We start from the raw sequence: 14140 nt of genomic DNA on the forward strand, positions 1-14140 counted from the left end.
TTGGTTGTTGTAATGTAGTTTCCTCTTGATAAGAGATAGCACACTTTAGATGCCTTTAGAGAAAACAGCGAGTCTGTTTATCAAAGGTGTGCTGATAGTATCAATCCACACACTGGAGAAGCAGTGGGAGTGTAAACATTATTCCCTGAATGGGAATCATTTTTTTTCAAGGGGGGCAGTTGCTTTGATATGATTCTATAGATCATGTTGTCGCTTGCAGTTGGTTATGACTAATGCTGACCATCCTCTTTAAATGAGGTTGTGATCGTGAGCACAGCAATGCAGGAAAGCAGCAGTACCCCGCTCTTCGTAATGCAATTAAGCACATGGGCAAACCTGAAGAGACCACATGGAAGAGTGAAGTGGGCTTGTCAAAGCGTTGAAATGTCAGCTGTGTTTGTTGATTTGGGCTGTTTTTTTCAGTCTGACGAACCATCCATCCGACCATGCCCCTTGCTGCCCACACTCTCTTCACACACACACATACAGGTTGCTCACTGATGCTGTGCTATGAAGGCGTGCTGTCACAGCCTCGGTCAGCTCTGATGAGGTATTGTTTTCCATCACTGTTTTAGATGTAATGGACGCCCACACAAAACATACAATAAAAAACAGTACATGTGTTGAAATGACTTTGTGGTGTATAGAAACTAATGTGGGTGCTAAAGACATCAAATCCAGAGAATATACACAGTGTGTTCCAGAGTCTGTGAGGCACGCGGCTCGTTTGCTTTTCTCACATCACAGATGATGTTGATGCTAAAGCAGCCGGATGTTTTAGCATCATTTGCTTGCAACTAAAAGCCTTGTGACCCTGATTCCATCTGACTGAAAACGTGGGGGAGGTGTGAGTCAAGAAATGCCTTTTCTGATCAGATTGAATTAGCATGCTTCCAGTAACCTCAATGCCTAGCAGCACATGCTTTGGTTTCACTATGTTCTTTGGTTGTATTTATCATTTCTCTGTTTGGCTTTCTGCATTCGTGTATCCTTAAAGGAGTGGATGATATAGCTAAGAATAATGGCTCTTCTTTAGGATAAAGAAGTCATGTGCATTTAAGACTTTTTTCATTTGAGGTGACTGATACTGCACCATATAAAGGATTTACTGTGTCTATGAGGGTCACCAAAGGTAACTCAGGCTATTTATCATAGCTGTAAACATGGTGAGGCTATAAAGGCCATGACCAGACAACCTAAACTGCTTGGCTAGCGTGATGACACCAGTAGTATATCTTTCCCCTTTTCTATAGTCTGCTATCCTTCTCACACACGTATGACACATGTCTCTGAATTCTTGACCAAAAGGTCATGTTCATTGTTGAAGACTGACTGTCAGCCAGATTACAGGTTTTTTTATTTGATGCTGGAAGATTAATTTATTTACTCTTGAAAATCTTGGAAGTTTAGCTGGTGAAGGTGTGCTTCTGAGCCAAAGGGAAACACAACCATGGACTGTAAATAAAGAAGGCATTGTCAATAGGTGTCATCAGGCCCTAAGTCTACATATAACTCCAGATTATTCCAAATACAGGCAATTTGGGGACAACAGTGGCGCAGTGGTATAGCAGGGTTGTCTAGTAACCAGAAGGTTGGTGGTTCAATCCCAACTCCTCCCTAGTCACTGTTGTGTGTTCTTGGGCAAGACACTTCACCCTAGCCTGTGGCACGCCTCGCTAGTCATTGTATGACACTGCTTGGCAGCAGCCGTAAAGAATTTCCCACAAGGTGGCTATAAAATGTTTTAGAGTTGGATGTCTATGGAGACACTTCAGTATTAGCCACACTTCCCAACCCTGGAGGTGACCATCACAAAAATGCACTTCTTAATCCATTGTTACCAAACACAGCTGGTAACACAATCCTTTATTTACCATGAACAGGGTAATAGCTGAATTATCCTGGAAGAGCTTCTTTTGCTTCTTGTCTTGGAACTCCTGCATGCAGCCACTCCCATGTTGTATGGATTTGTAGTTCAAATTACTGTTGCCTTCAAATCCCAGCAGCAGTGACCATCAATTGTTTCTGCCTGGAGGGATGGATGCTGTCAAGCAGCTCTGCCAGTTGAGTCATTTATTGACAGAGGGCTGGCAGCCAATACACAGACAACTCTTCCTCTCTCTCTCTCCTTTCTTATTCATATCCCCTTTTTCTTCCTCTCTTACCCCACTTCCTCTCTCGTGTAGCTCTCTCCTCTCCCTCCCCTCTCCCCTTCCTCTCACTTGATGTCTCTCTCATTCTGTATCTTGCCCCATCACCCCTATCTCTTTCTCTCTTTCCCCTCCTCTCTCTCTCTCTCTCTCTCTCTCTCTCGTTCTCCCACTCCAGAAGCTCTGGCACACACACAGTCATACACACATACACTCTCTGTAGCCCATACTGCTACAGCAGCCAGCCAGGCGCTCGGCTCATTCATCATTCATTTTGCCAAGGCGAGCGGCTCATACATCAGGCAGGACGCTGTCTTGTGTTTGATGACTGCTCCACTAAATCTACGGAGGAGGAACAAAAAGAAGCAAAATTCAAAGTGGTGAAGTAAGCATAGGTTAGTGTTGTGTAGCTGCAGCATGACTGCTTACCTGAGCAAACAGCAGAGTTGCTTTGCGGATCTGGATGGAAGGGGTGATTGTGGAGAGGTGCCATGTTCCTACAACTGGCATCATCCCCACCCCAATCACCACCACCATCACCCGTGCCAGAGGTACCATTATGGATCCATCCCTGGCGGTGGCACCCTCCCCCGCAGGGGAGGTCGGATGGCGGCTTGGCATTTGGACAGCATGTCTCCTAGGAGCCCTAGCCGCTTGGTGGCAGTGAGAGCAAAGGGGGGTAGCTGTGACCTTTGGCCCCCTGAGTGTGGCTGTGTCCAGAGCTGGCAGGAGCCCTATCAGGTAAAACTGTGTGATTATCAGAGTGCGCAGCAGCTGTCTCCATCTGGACACACCACCGCTCTGTTTGTGACTTGTCTGTGTGCTCTGTGTCTTAGTGGTAATCTTAGTTCAGTAAATTATGATGCATTTTGTAGCTGAACTTTTCGGTGAAACTAAATGTTTACTAGTTCTTGTGTTTTTGCTTCCTTGGTTCTGGTTTATGTTGTGTATTTGGGGAAATGTTTGAGAGTTTGAGGCATTACAGGCATTATATATCCACTAATAGCCCTGTGTTTATTACTCTTTACTATCTAAGCTTCTCTTATGTTTGCTGTGTTTGATCATATCTAGATAACTCAGCAGCTGTGTGAGTTCCAATCATGGTGCGTAGACCTGGCTCTGTAACAACTCTATTCCAGCCAATAGGAAAGGGTCAGTATCGCTGTCTGGAGAGGTTAAAGCCTTTTGGCTGAGAGTTGAAATGTTCCTATTTTAGCACTTGCAGTAAGTATTCCAAACCAAGTATATATAGAAAAAATGATTAGGAACATAAATTGGCAATAACAGTGATCCAGGCTGCCTTGTTGCTGAACAAGGGTGCACTTGTAAAAAAGGAAAAGCATCCACAAGTCTAAGCACAAGGACAAAAGAAGGCCCAACATTTAGCCCCTCTGTTTGTGTTGTTTTGTGTCTGTGTCTATATGCACATTAGTTTCTAAATATGGAATTAAAAAAAAAATCAGGAAGATTTTTGCAGTGATGAAATTGATTTCAAGGGTGACTGGGTCGACTATTCTGCCATGAGTTCATCTAATCAGAAATCAGAGCTATGAATCAAGCTGCGTCTGATTGCCAGAGCAGAGACACAGAGACAGATCTCTCATGTGCTGCAAATACATGTAGGTTAAGCCAACAGCCAACATAGGCAGATTTATCTGTTGTTGGTGGAGTTTTTCAATTCAAGAGAGCACTGTGGCAAGAAAAACTTTTAACAGGACCTGGACCTGAGCAGGACCTGGCTCATAAGGAGAACCTTCTTACTGACAGTTGGCCGGATAGAGGTGGAGAAGAAGAGGGAGACAGGACAGAGAGGATGAAGGAGAGAGAGAGAGGAGAAGAGGGAGACAGGACAGAGAGGATGAAGGAGAGAGAGGAACACACATGCATTCCTTTGTGTTTAGTGGAAAACTACGTATGCTGTTACTTTTTTTGAATGTCTTCTTCAGTCTTCTTAATTGACACTGAACAACACGACCTTTAAAGTAAATGGCAGATTTAGTTGATAATATTCTACTCCAGAAATGACAGACCAGAATTGATACAAGCATATAGTGTATAACTCAATCTAAGCATGGCACCGCTTTCCTAACATTGAACCCATTTTATCAAACTAAACTTTTCTACTTTACTGTTACCATGGTGAAAAGTTTCATACCAAGCAACATGTTTAACATACAGAAAAGACACCAGGGAGGCACCAAAAGCACACACAGTGTGTGTTGCCGAGTGCAGCTTGACATAGACCTGCACTGCAGAAGTTACAAATGGAGGTGACAATCCGTCATTGCCTCCATGATGGCTGTTGTTGGTGTGTCATGTACTCCTGACTGGTTGCACTGGAAAAGAAAGTTAGCTAAGGGCCATGTTGTCGTCATCGTCCATAGTATTGTGGGTAGAGGAGCAACTCTAATGGCCATACATAACATTCACTGTGATGCATCATTTTCTCTGTGATAATGCGTGGGTGTAAAAGCTTTGAGCCCAAATCATCTTAGCCCACGATAGATTTTATGTCCCTGACCTAGCAGTGACGTAAGAAATAGTGGAACAGTGACATACTGTCTGTAAATGTGTGAACATAAATAAAGCAGTGAAACATCGTGTCCTTTTTAGCCTTGTTATTGGTAAATAAAAGAGAGCTAGCAGTGACTTGTGATCTAGAAATCATATAAAAGTGATGTATTGTAGAAGTATAATATGGTCGTGGATTTAATTCCTGGAATGTGCAGTGTTTGTGCTACTGGTGCTGTGACCGGAATTACCTCTGGTAGGGCTGGTGGGAGGTAGTAGGAGGGCATCCATCATGGAGCTGAGGGAAAGACAAAGCAGAAGCATGCCAGGGGAAGCGGTCAGTGTTACCTGTTGTACATATTGCACTGCCTTTGAGATATGGAACACTGCTTCTTCAATAGAGAGGCAAAGTGCATTCATGACAAAAGCAGATGTATTTCTAAATATATCCTCACATATGGCACATCTGGCCCTGTGGCTGATGAAGATGCCACCAAAGGAGGCTAGTGTTAGTCTCAAGTGCTTCATGATTCAGTGTGACCGTACATCACGTGTGTATGGCTTCCAACATGTAACTACTTGCTAGGTTGTAGAAATTAAATCTACCTGCTTAAATGAATTATTAAAACAGTTACTTTTATAACTGCTTGGGAATATTATACCTCCTTGTCACAATAATGAGTAATGAACCTGCCAGTTGAAGTATAGCTGTAGGCACATTTTCGATTTCACTCCTGTCTATCGCATTCCATCCTGACTCCCCTCACTCTAACCATATTTCTAAATCATTCACATTTTGTGTTGCGTTGTTGACTATTTTCACATGACATGGCATTGAATTATTGATACACCCCCTGTTTTCATGGGCCACTATACGAGGTGCCACTGAATTATTGAGCAAAACTCAACAAGAGGAGCACAAGGCCACTTTAGAAGATCTGACGTAGCTGATCTGGCTCTGCAGCTTTCATTTCTTTTATTTTGACAAAATACTTGATGGACTCTTGATAGTTTTAATTTAGTTCACATGTACTCTGCTGGCAAAAAATATTTTAGAATGAATTCATTGACTATAATATTATCAATGTTAATGTAGTCTATAGCTCTGTGATGGTTGACCACTAGTTTAATGCACGGTTGGAGTCAACTGATCATGTGACCATGTCAGCAATAGAATGAACAAAGATGCATTTAAGCATGTTATCTATGTGTTCAGTTCAATGGCCATTACCTCTGGGGTCTGTGTGTGCATACATGTGTACTCATAGTGGCAGTGGTATCCATGTTATGTGTTATTGGGTAATGTAGAGTATTAGAAGTCCAATGGAAGTGTTCTTCTTTGTGGTCAGTGTGTGTAATTCCTTTCCATGCTGTTTTTCTCCAGTAATGAGCACTTTGCTGGTGAACTGTATTCAGGCACAGGTCAGCAGAAAAGCACCCAGTGATAAAATTAGATGCTACTCATCTACAACTGAATTATCTAAACTGTCTGTTTTCTGGGAGGATAATAGAAGATCTTTGGTGCAGAGATCTTTTTCTTCTTGTTCTATAAGGACCTACATGCATGTGTCTGTATATTATAATGCTATATTTTGGTACATTCATTTAAGCTTCCTGTTACAGGATTTCAGATTAAATCAGTGCTATTTTGCTGCAGTGACCTGCAACCAGCTTTGTTGTTCACAAAGGCTTCACAAACTAGCTAACAGTTTTCCAGGCTGTGAACAGAGGCCCATGCTTGTGCCAGATGGACTAACATGGACACTAACCTTCAAACATGTAAGACTTAGATATCAGCAGCTGTTGGGAAACATGTCTGAATGTCTGAATGAATCAATCAATGACACAGGGAGTGTCTTTTTTAAAAACAACGAGGTTTAAACAGGAAGGAGGCTGATTACAAACAGGAATATTGAGCTACATGTACATGAGTACTTTGAATCTTTGGACATGATGTGAAATGATTATATTGCGGGTTGCACTTTGTTGCATGACGTCAGGATTTAATTTATTCTTCATGTGTCTGCTGTCTATGAGAACAGCAGTGAATCCATTCATTTGATTACGGTCCGTGTCCTGCAAGCAGAAGCATCTTAATCCCTCTCATCATTCCTCTCACAAACACCATTTTCTTTCAATCAGTTTCTGGCTTTGCAATCTTGCACAGTCCGCCAACTGTAATCTTTCTCTTGTGTTGAATTCACAGTCAGTCAGTCAGTTTCTGTCACTGTCTATCTCTGAGATGTTCATACCCATGTACACTTTTAATTTAACCACTCAAATGAATGTACATTAACATATAAAGACTAAAGGAGGTTACATATTAATGGCAGAGTTAAGATATAATTAAAAAACATTCAGTTTGAAAAGGTAAACTTCACTATGTGGTGAAGAGAAATAACATATTTAATCTTTAGATTTATGTTTTTATTCAGTAATGAGATTGTCTGACCCTAAAAACAGAAACCATGTCAGACACCTTTCACATCCTCTTAATACAAACTTTTGAATTTAGTCTACAGTTGGGGAAACAATCATTTTAAAAATTATTTCAGATTATAGACTGATCATTTCTTTGTTCCTGGGCAAACTTACAAAATCAGCAGAGGTTCAAATCATTTTTTCCCTGACTATATTTGTATTCATCAATCCCTGAAAATACTGATTAGGTGACTTGTGGATAATGTTGATTGGAGACTTATAATACCAGGCACACAGCACTACACAGCAGTCTTCCTTGGGAAAGTGTGTAAATATAACTTTGTGTGTGTGCTTGCCGGAGACACTGGTTAAATCTTCTTCAATTTAATAATCAGTTTGGTTTGGGTTCATTTCATTTACTGTGTGTTATTTTAGTGTTTGAACCACTGACTGAACATTCTGCTTTTTCTGGTGAGAATTCTAACCAGTTCACTGTGTACTGCTGTGCTTTCCCCACACAGAACGTCTGCATCTTTCTCCCATTTGTAGCTTCTAATATTAGAGCTTTCATTTTACCAGCATGGTTTTCTTCTTTACCTTTTGTTTGTTAATGGACCTCAGCAAATAGCTTTACGTGCATTATGGCCACTCTGTGATGCAGTACTTACTACCAGTAGAGGAGAATTCCATTTTTGTAAGGCGGGACAATAAATGCATAAACTTTTTGAAAGATCAGAAATTCATGACCCATCCAAGTATCAAGATGATACCTGGATCAACTATAGTATATTTCAGTCCGGGGCTGCTCACTGCTCTTTAGCATGAACAGTATAATTGATCAGTGTATGCAATTTAGCACTACCAGAGTGCACCTTTGCCGAATGTACTCATTGTTTCCATTATATATCCATTAGATGTTATAACAGACCATCCAGTCCTGCGGATTATGTTACTCTAGCAGCTGGGTCATGTAGCTGTAGTCTCAGCTGTGTGATAGCTAGAGTGATGGAGATAAGAGTGGACAGGCCGAGTCTCCTGCTGACATTTGCTGTCACCGGACTGATGACCAAGCAAACAGTCTCATCTTTGGCAGCATCACGTCAGATTCACAGCAGGTACACAGGCTGCAAGGTACTGTGAAACTAGCAGCCACATAACTGTGTTCATACAGGGGATGCTCTATTTACTACTTAATATTCATTCTTTTTGATTCTAATTAGCCACAGGAGAAGAATTAGCCCTTTCTTTTGTTGTTGCCCTTGTTTATTGGAGTTCTATTCATCTTCTGTGGACAAAAATCAAAGTACAGATTTCAAAGGCATCTCCAAATGCATCCTTGAGTTTCATCTTTTGAAGTCAGTCTGATACAGTGAGCTTGTATATTTATGTTGTTTAAACTGAACTTCTGCTGATTCCATGTTCGGGTCACTGCTCTCATATTGTGATCCAAACACAGAGTTCCTCTCCTGGGTGTTCTGCCTTTAGCCATCTGCTCATTCTCCACGGAGGAAGTGTTTTGCGTGCACTGTGACGTGTTGCTTTGATTTTATTAGTACCTGACTGGATTTGAGTTTTCCAATGTAACACAGACGAGGAGCTCAGCAGCCTTGGAAGCTGTTACTCTTGACAGTACCTAAATGGAGTCGTCAAGATTAATACATTTTCACAAGTTGCCGTTTGAAATCACCTATCTTTGCTGTCATCTAGGTGTCAGAATTCATATCAAACTTTTCCAAGTTGGTTACCTGCGCTCTCATCCCACTTTCTTGTTTCTTCTCAAGTGCTGTGCATTAGAGCGCAGTGTTTACGGTGCCGTCCACCTAATGGAAGTCTGTTGAATTGTTGATGAAACAGAGATCTACAAACTTTGTACATTTATGGAAAGTAGGACAGTGGATGGCCCGGGACTCTTTCTAATACTAAAACCCCAAAGTCTCACCCTGTCTTCCATCTTCTTTCTCTTTGTCTCTCACACAGGCCAGCCCCGCTCCAATAATCGTCAACACAGACACTTTGGAGTCAGTACCTTATGTGAGTTCGCATGTCTTTTTTTTTCTTAATGCACCTATTAGTCTTTTTCAGTGGAGGATCAATGCTCGTGGTTAGGTGAAGCACGCTTCACTGAGTATGTGGTGTAATAGTACATTCTGATGGTGTAACTTGTCTTAGTAAAACAAATGAGGTGGCAGTGCTAAATTATTGATGTTTGTCATGAATAAAAGACCAGCGTAAGACTTTCTGAAGACCTTCATCTGTGGGGTTTTCACTCTATTTTACATCTGAACAAATACACGAAGAAAGCAGAAGCTGCATAAATAACAGATATAAGTAAAACGTGGACTTGGCACCAGGCGCTGCTGTATTTTTCATCAACGTTTGGGGTTATGTGTACAGTTATAGATGTGAAGAAATGAGGACAAGAGAGCATCTGTCTCAGCCACAGATTTTCTTTTCTTTTCCTGGCAGACAACACTTTTACTTCATGTGATTCCACAATCACATGAAGTTCTGATAATATCGGATGCTACTCAAAAACGATGCCCAACTGGGAATATAATGTGCAGCATCTAATGTACTCTGCGCTATTTGTGTATGAATGCATAATGACGGAAGTACTCACTGCTAATTAATCATCTCGGTGAGGAACAGGATGAGACTGACGACTCAGTATATGACCGCCCATGTTGCAGAAATACAGCGCTAGCTAGCACTGATTAATCATCATCTTAGACTGTTTCCCTTGAGGTGAGCCTTTTACAGCACAGGAAGTGGCCCTGAACACACCTGTCACCTTTGATTTAAGAGTGTGCAGATCAAAAGCGTGTAACCTCATCATATATGAATGTGATTCACAGTGAGCATTCAGCAGTACTTTTAATGTTATAGCAGTGTGTGCGGGACATAAACATGGAGTGTAATTTATTATTATTTTGTTTGTTTGTTTCCTCAGGTCAACGGCACAGAAATTGAATATGAGTTTGAGGAAATCACTTTAGAGCGGGTAAGTATATGAGATCACACAGGTACTCAGAGGGGTTAAAACTTCTCAGCTTCCCCATGAGATGATCTGCTCTGGCTCAGAAATCTGTGCATTCAGTAGATCATGACAGGATCTAAAATGGAGGTTGGAGCATTTCTACAACGATGCAAGCTTATTCTGTACATATATGAAAGGTGTGACATCATGGTGATATTTAACATAGGTCATAGTCTAATCCTAAAAATGGATTCATTCAGATTTCTGCATATGGAGACAGACAATTCATGTAAAAGGTTTTGACCAACAGCATCCAACAAAACATCGTCTATCAGTCAGCCTCTGCCTTCAAACAATAAGCAACACTCTCTAATGTATCTCAGAGTAGAGCCAGCCTTGTGTCTGGTACTTTCATTACATCATCCGGAACGTCTTCTTTCGAGGCCGTGCCAGGATGCTCAGGCGTGTTTTGCAATCAGGAGAAGCTGCTGCTCCCATCAGATTACCACTGAATTAAAGCTGACGTTCATTATGTGAGTGACCAACATGGGGATTTTTATTTGCAAAGAAAATAAAGTGCAGCGTCTGCCCTGATGTGAATACAGTACTTCATAATCTGCCACAATCGTTGTAATGCAGACTTAACATCTTCTATCATATTATAATCACACTAAGAGCAGTGACAACCACGTTTGATTTTCAAGATACCTAAAAGTCAACATTTAGAAAAGAAATGATAAATGCATATGCAAAGGATTGTTACAATGCTTGCATTTCATGGTTTCACCATGCACACGCTTTATTTATCCTACTGCAAGTACTACAACACAAGCACACACACAAACACTGCAAACACTCAGCGGAACCGTTTCCACTATAAATTGTTGTGACACTTTTTCTAGGAGTTTTTAGCATGTCATCCGGGTTTGGTGTGAGTTTCTGGGTATTTGTGTATTTACATTGTTTTTGTGTTTTGTTTATTGAAAACTATAATACATTATAAAAACACTGCACTTTCTAAAAATCCAGAAAATCACCATGATCATTAGGAATATTTGAAACAACAAAACATTTTCTTCTAAAATCAGACACAATTAGTTCACATTGGAAAATCTTGTAATAAATGTACGTAAACAAATACATGTCAAATGATCTTAAACATGCCATAAATGCAGTTTATTGAGTTCTTTATAAGGCCAGTGTTTAAAGGACAATAATGTGCAGCTGTATGTACGTGTACTGACCAAATGCTTGCACTGAGGCTATGTCCACCATGAATGGATGCTTTGTAGAGGACAGACCGTAACAGAAGCATGCAGCTGATGTAATGCATGTTGCTTATGGTGTTTCTGACTGTGTCCATGGTCGCAGGGGAACTCAGGGTTGGGCTTTAGCATCGCTGGAGGGACAGATAACCCACACATCGGGGATGACCCTGGCATCTTCATCACCAAGATCATCCCTGGAGGAGCCGCGGCAGAGGATGGACGCCTCAGGTCAGTTACTTACCCATACTGAGAAGTTTTTCTTTCCAGGGAGGGGAAAAAACTTTTGAGGAAGTTGATCAGAAATCCCTGTTAAGAGGATAACTCAGAGATAAGCTATCCCACCTCTCACTAGAGACTGGAACATGACTGCTTACTCCTCCACAGCTCTGGATAATCTCCTCCCTGAAATCTTTTAATAGAAAACTGTTCAAAGATATTATGCAGCACTCTCTGTTGGTGTTGTGTATTTGAAAGTGTATTAGGGGATGAGGTGGTTGGTTCTCAGGCACTTAGGGGAGCTCTGAGGAAACTCTCATCATCTGTTATCTCACTGATGCCTCACATTTCTTCTTATCACGCCTGATAACCCAATTTATCTACACAAACAAGCAATGTTTAAGAGTTTTGGTATTTTTGCATTCACAAATTAAAATTATGTTTATTCTCAAGTGTGACAAAACACGCATTATCAGCTGCACAATCACTTTTTTGGTCCGTTCAAACCCACCGTAGAGAACCTTCAGAGCTGTGCAGCATCAGCAGTTAGTCTAAAGTGTATTGCTAAAGCGCTAAATCCCATCTTATTAAATAAACACAGGGGTGAGGATACAGTCCATCACATCCTTTGCTACAGTACTTTATCAAGCAGGCAAGGACACAACCTGGGCTCATTCATAATGACACTGAAGTGAGGCTTATATAAGATAAACCTCTCCCTTATAGTGCCGGACACAGTGGTCTAAAACATCAAGGTTCTAATGAGACAATGGGGGACACAGAGGTGGATTTGCCTACAGACTGCTTTAGGCGTTTTTCATCCAGTAACATGTTTAGTCACGGTAGGCTTATTTTTCACTGCAATAATAAAGTCCCACCCTCTAAGGAAACGGTACAGTTATGGCAAAAAGTAGAGAGATCTTAAACATGTGCAGTAAGACAAAAACATATTATTGTTATACCCAATACTTCCATCCAACAAGGAGCTCCTCTGTTTTTTTAGTTTGGGGCTAGTCCCTGTTTCTTTTCTAAGCTGCAGCATTACTGTCAGATCACAGATGCTACAGGGGAACATAATGCATACGTACCGTCAATCTCCAGCAGATCGCAGAAGGACCAGGCCAGCCATAAATCACACTTAGTCTAATTGATAGTCACCCACTCCAAGGTGGGCAGCGAGACATTATGCATTAGGGATGGAGGGGAGGTCTAATCTCTTTGTGAAGGCAGGCCTGGTGGGGATTTGGTTGCTATAACATTAAAAAAGCCAGACCCACTTTCTGTCACTGGTTTGGGACACTGTAGCAGAGCACTAAGCATGTTTAATGCACCACGTTAGCTACAGGGGACGGCAGCAGCATCGTAAGTGTTTCTCATGGAGGATGTTATACAGGGAGAAGTGTGGAGCCAGTCAGGACTCCATTTTTATACATTAGTTGATTAGAAGAATTAGTAGAACCTTATATATAGTTTTTTTTCACTGCAGTTGGAAGTGTGTATATGTATATGTGTGTGTGCTGGGTCCCAGCTGGTCCCTCTGAGCACCCCCAGGAGAGCAGTGTCCTTGAGTGCCAGAGCATGGATGTTTTTGGTCGACACCTCAGGGGAATTCAAACTGAGCTGCTCGTTGACTCTGATTTATACACACGTGTATGCACATGCACACATTCAGTCCTAGTCACCACATATCACAGACCTACATATAAATAGATCCAGTTTATGCACGACTCTCCTAGCAAGCCAATCCAAAGTGGCTACTGTACATTTACCCCCACATGCTGGCATTTTCTGAAGTGTAGTGTGAAGTCTTATTCACTATCAAACGCTGTGTCCTTTCCAGAGTGAATGATTGCATTCTGCGGGTGAATGATGCAGACGTGTCTGAAGTCTCCCACAGTAAGGCAGTGGAGGCCCTTAAGGTGGCAGGCTCTATAGTCCGTCTATACGTGCGGCGCCGCAGGCCAATGCTAGAAACCATTATTGAGATCAAACTCATCAAGGGACCAAAAGGTAAGTTCAGATGTTTACAATGCAATGCAAGACATACAGTAAAACACTCAACACTTCTTTGTATTAAACTAACAAATTGCTCTCATATGTACATAGGACTTGGCTTCAGTATTGCAGGTGGTGTGGGAAACCAGCACATCCCCGGTGACAACAGCATATACGTCACCAAAATCATCGACGGCGGTGCAGCACAGAAGGATGGTCGGCTACAAGTGGGAGACAGATTATTAATGGTGAGCAACAGGCAATGTTACGTATGAGTCCCACAGGTCAACAAAATGTGTGTGTGTGTGTGTGTCTATGAGTTCAGAGTAAAACACTGAGAAGATAAAAACACAAACCATCACTTTGATTTGATTTTTTTTATGCATCGCTTAATGTGATGAACACGCAATGCAAAAATCGCATATTGCATTATGCAGGGTGGATGAAGGAGTGTGGGAAGTGCTGCTGTCATTGTTTTATTTGACAGAAAGTAGGTAACCTCTCTGACTTTGACATGTTGAGCTCTACATTACTAATGACAACATCGTTTTGATATAGTCAAGAATGTTAGTGTGTGTATTCACAGAATAAGACAGAGGAGA

General features: G+C 41.5%; 1 protein-coding gene across 16 annotated transcripts in view; it reads left to right on the forward strand.

The window, feature by feature from the left end:
* Nucleotides 1–14140, forward strand: part of dlg2 (discs, large homolog 2 (Drosophila)) — a 127389-nt gene that overhangs the window by 85449 nt on the left and 27800 nt on the right. For all 16 annotated transcript variants that reach the window (XM_028422010.1, XM_028422015.1, XM_028422014.1 and 13 more), the window contains 5 exons: nucleotides 9060–9113; nucleotides 10033–10083; nucleotides 11431–11555; nucleotides 13384–13553; nucleotides 13650–13786. In XM_028422010.1, the coding sequence (XP_028277811.1) occupies nucleotides 9060–9113; nucleotides 10033–10083; nucleotides 11431–11555; nucleotides 13384–13553; nucleotides 13650–13786 (537 nt within the window). The remainder of the gene's footprint in view (nucleotides 1–9059; nucleotides 9114–10032; nucleotides 10084–11430; nucleotides 11556–13383; nucleotides 13554–13649; nucleotides 13787–14140) is intronic.

This window comes from Parambassis ranga, chromosome 14 (assembly GCF_900634625.1).
Source record: "Parambassis ranga chromosome 14, fParRan2.1, whole genome shotgun sequence".
Classification (NCBI taxonomy): Eukaryota; Metazoa; Chordata; class Actinopteri; family Ambassidae; genus Parambassis; species Parambassis ranga.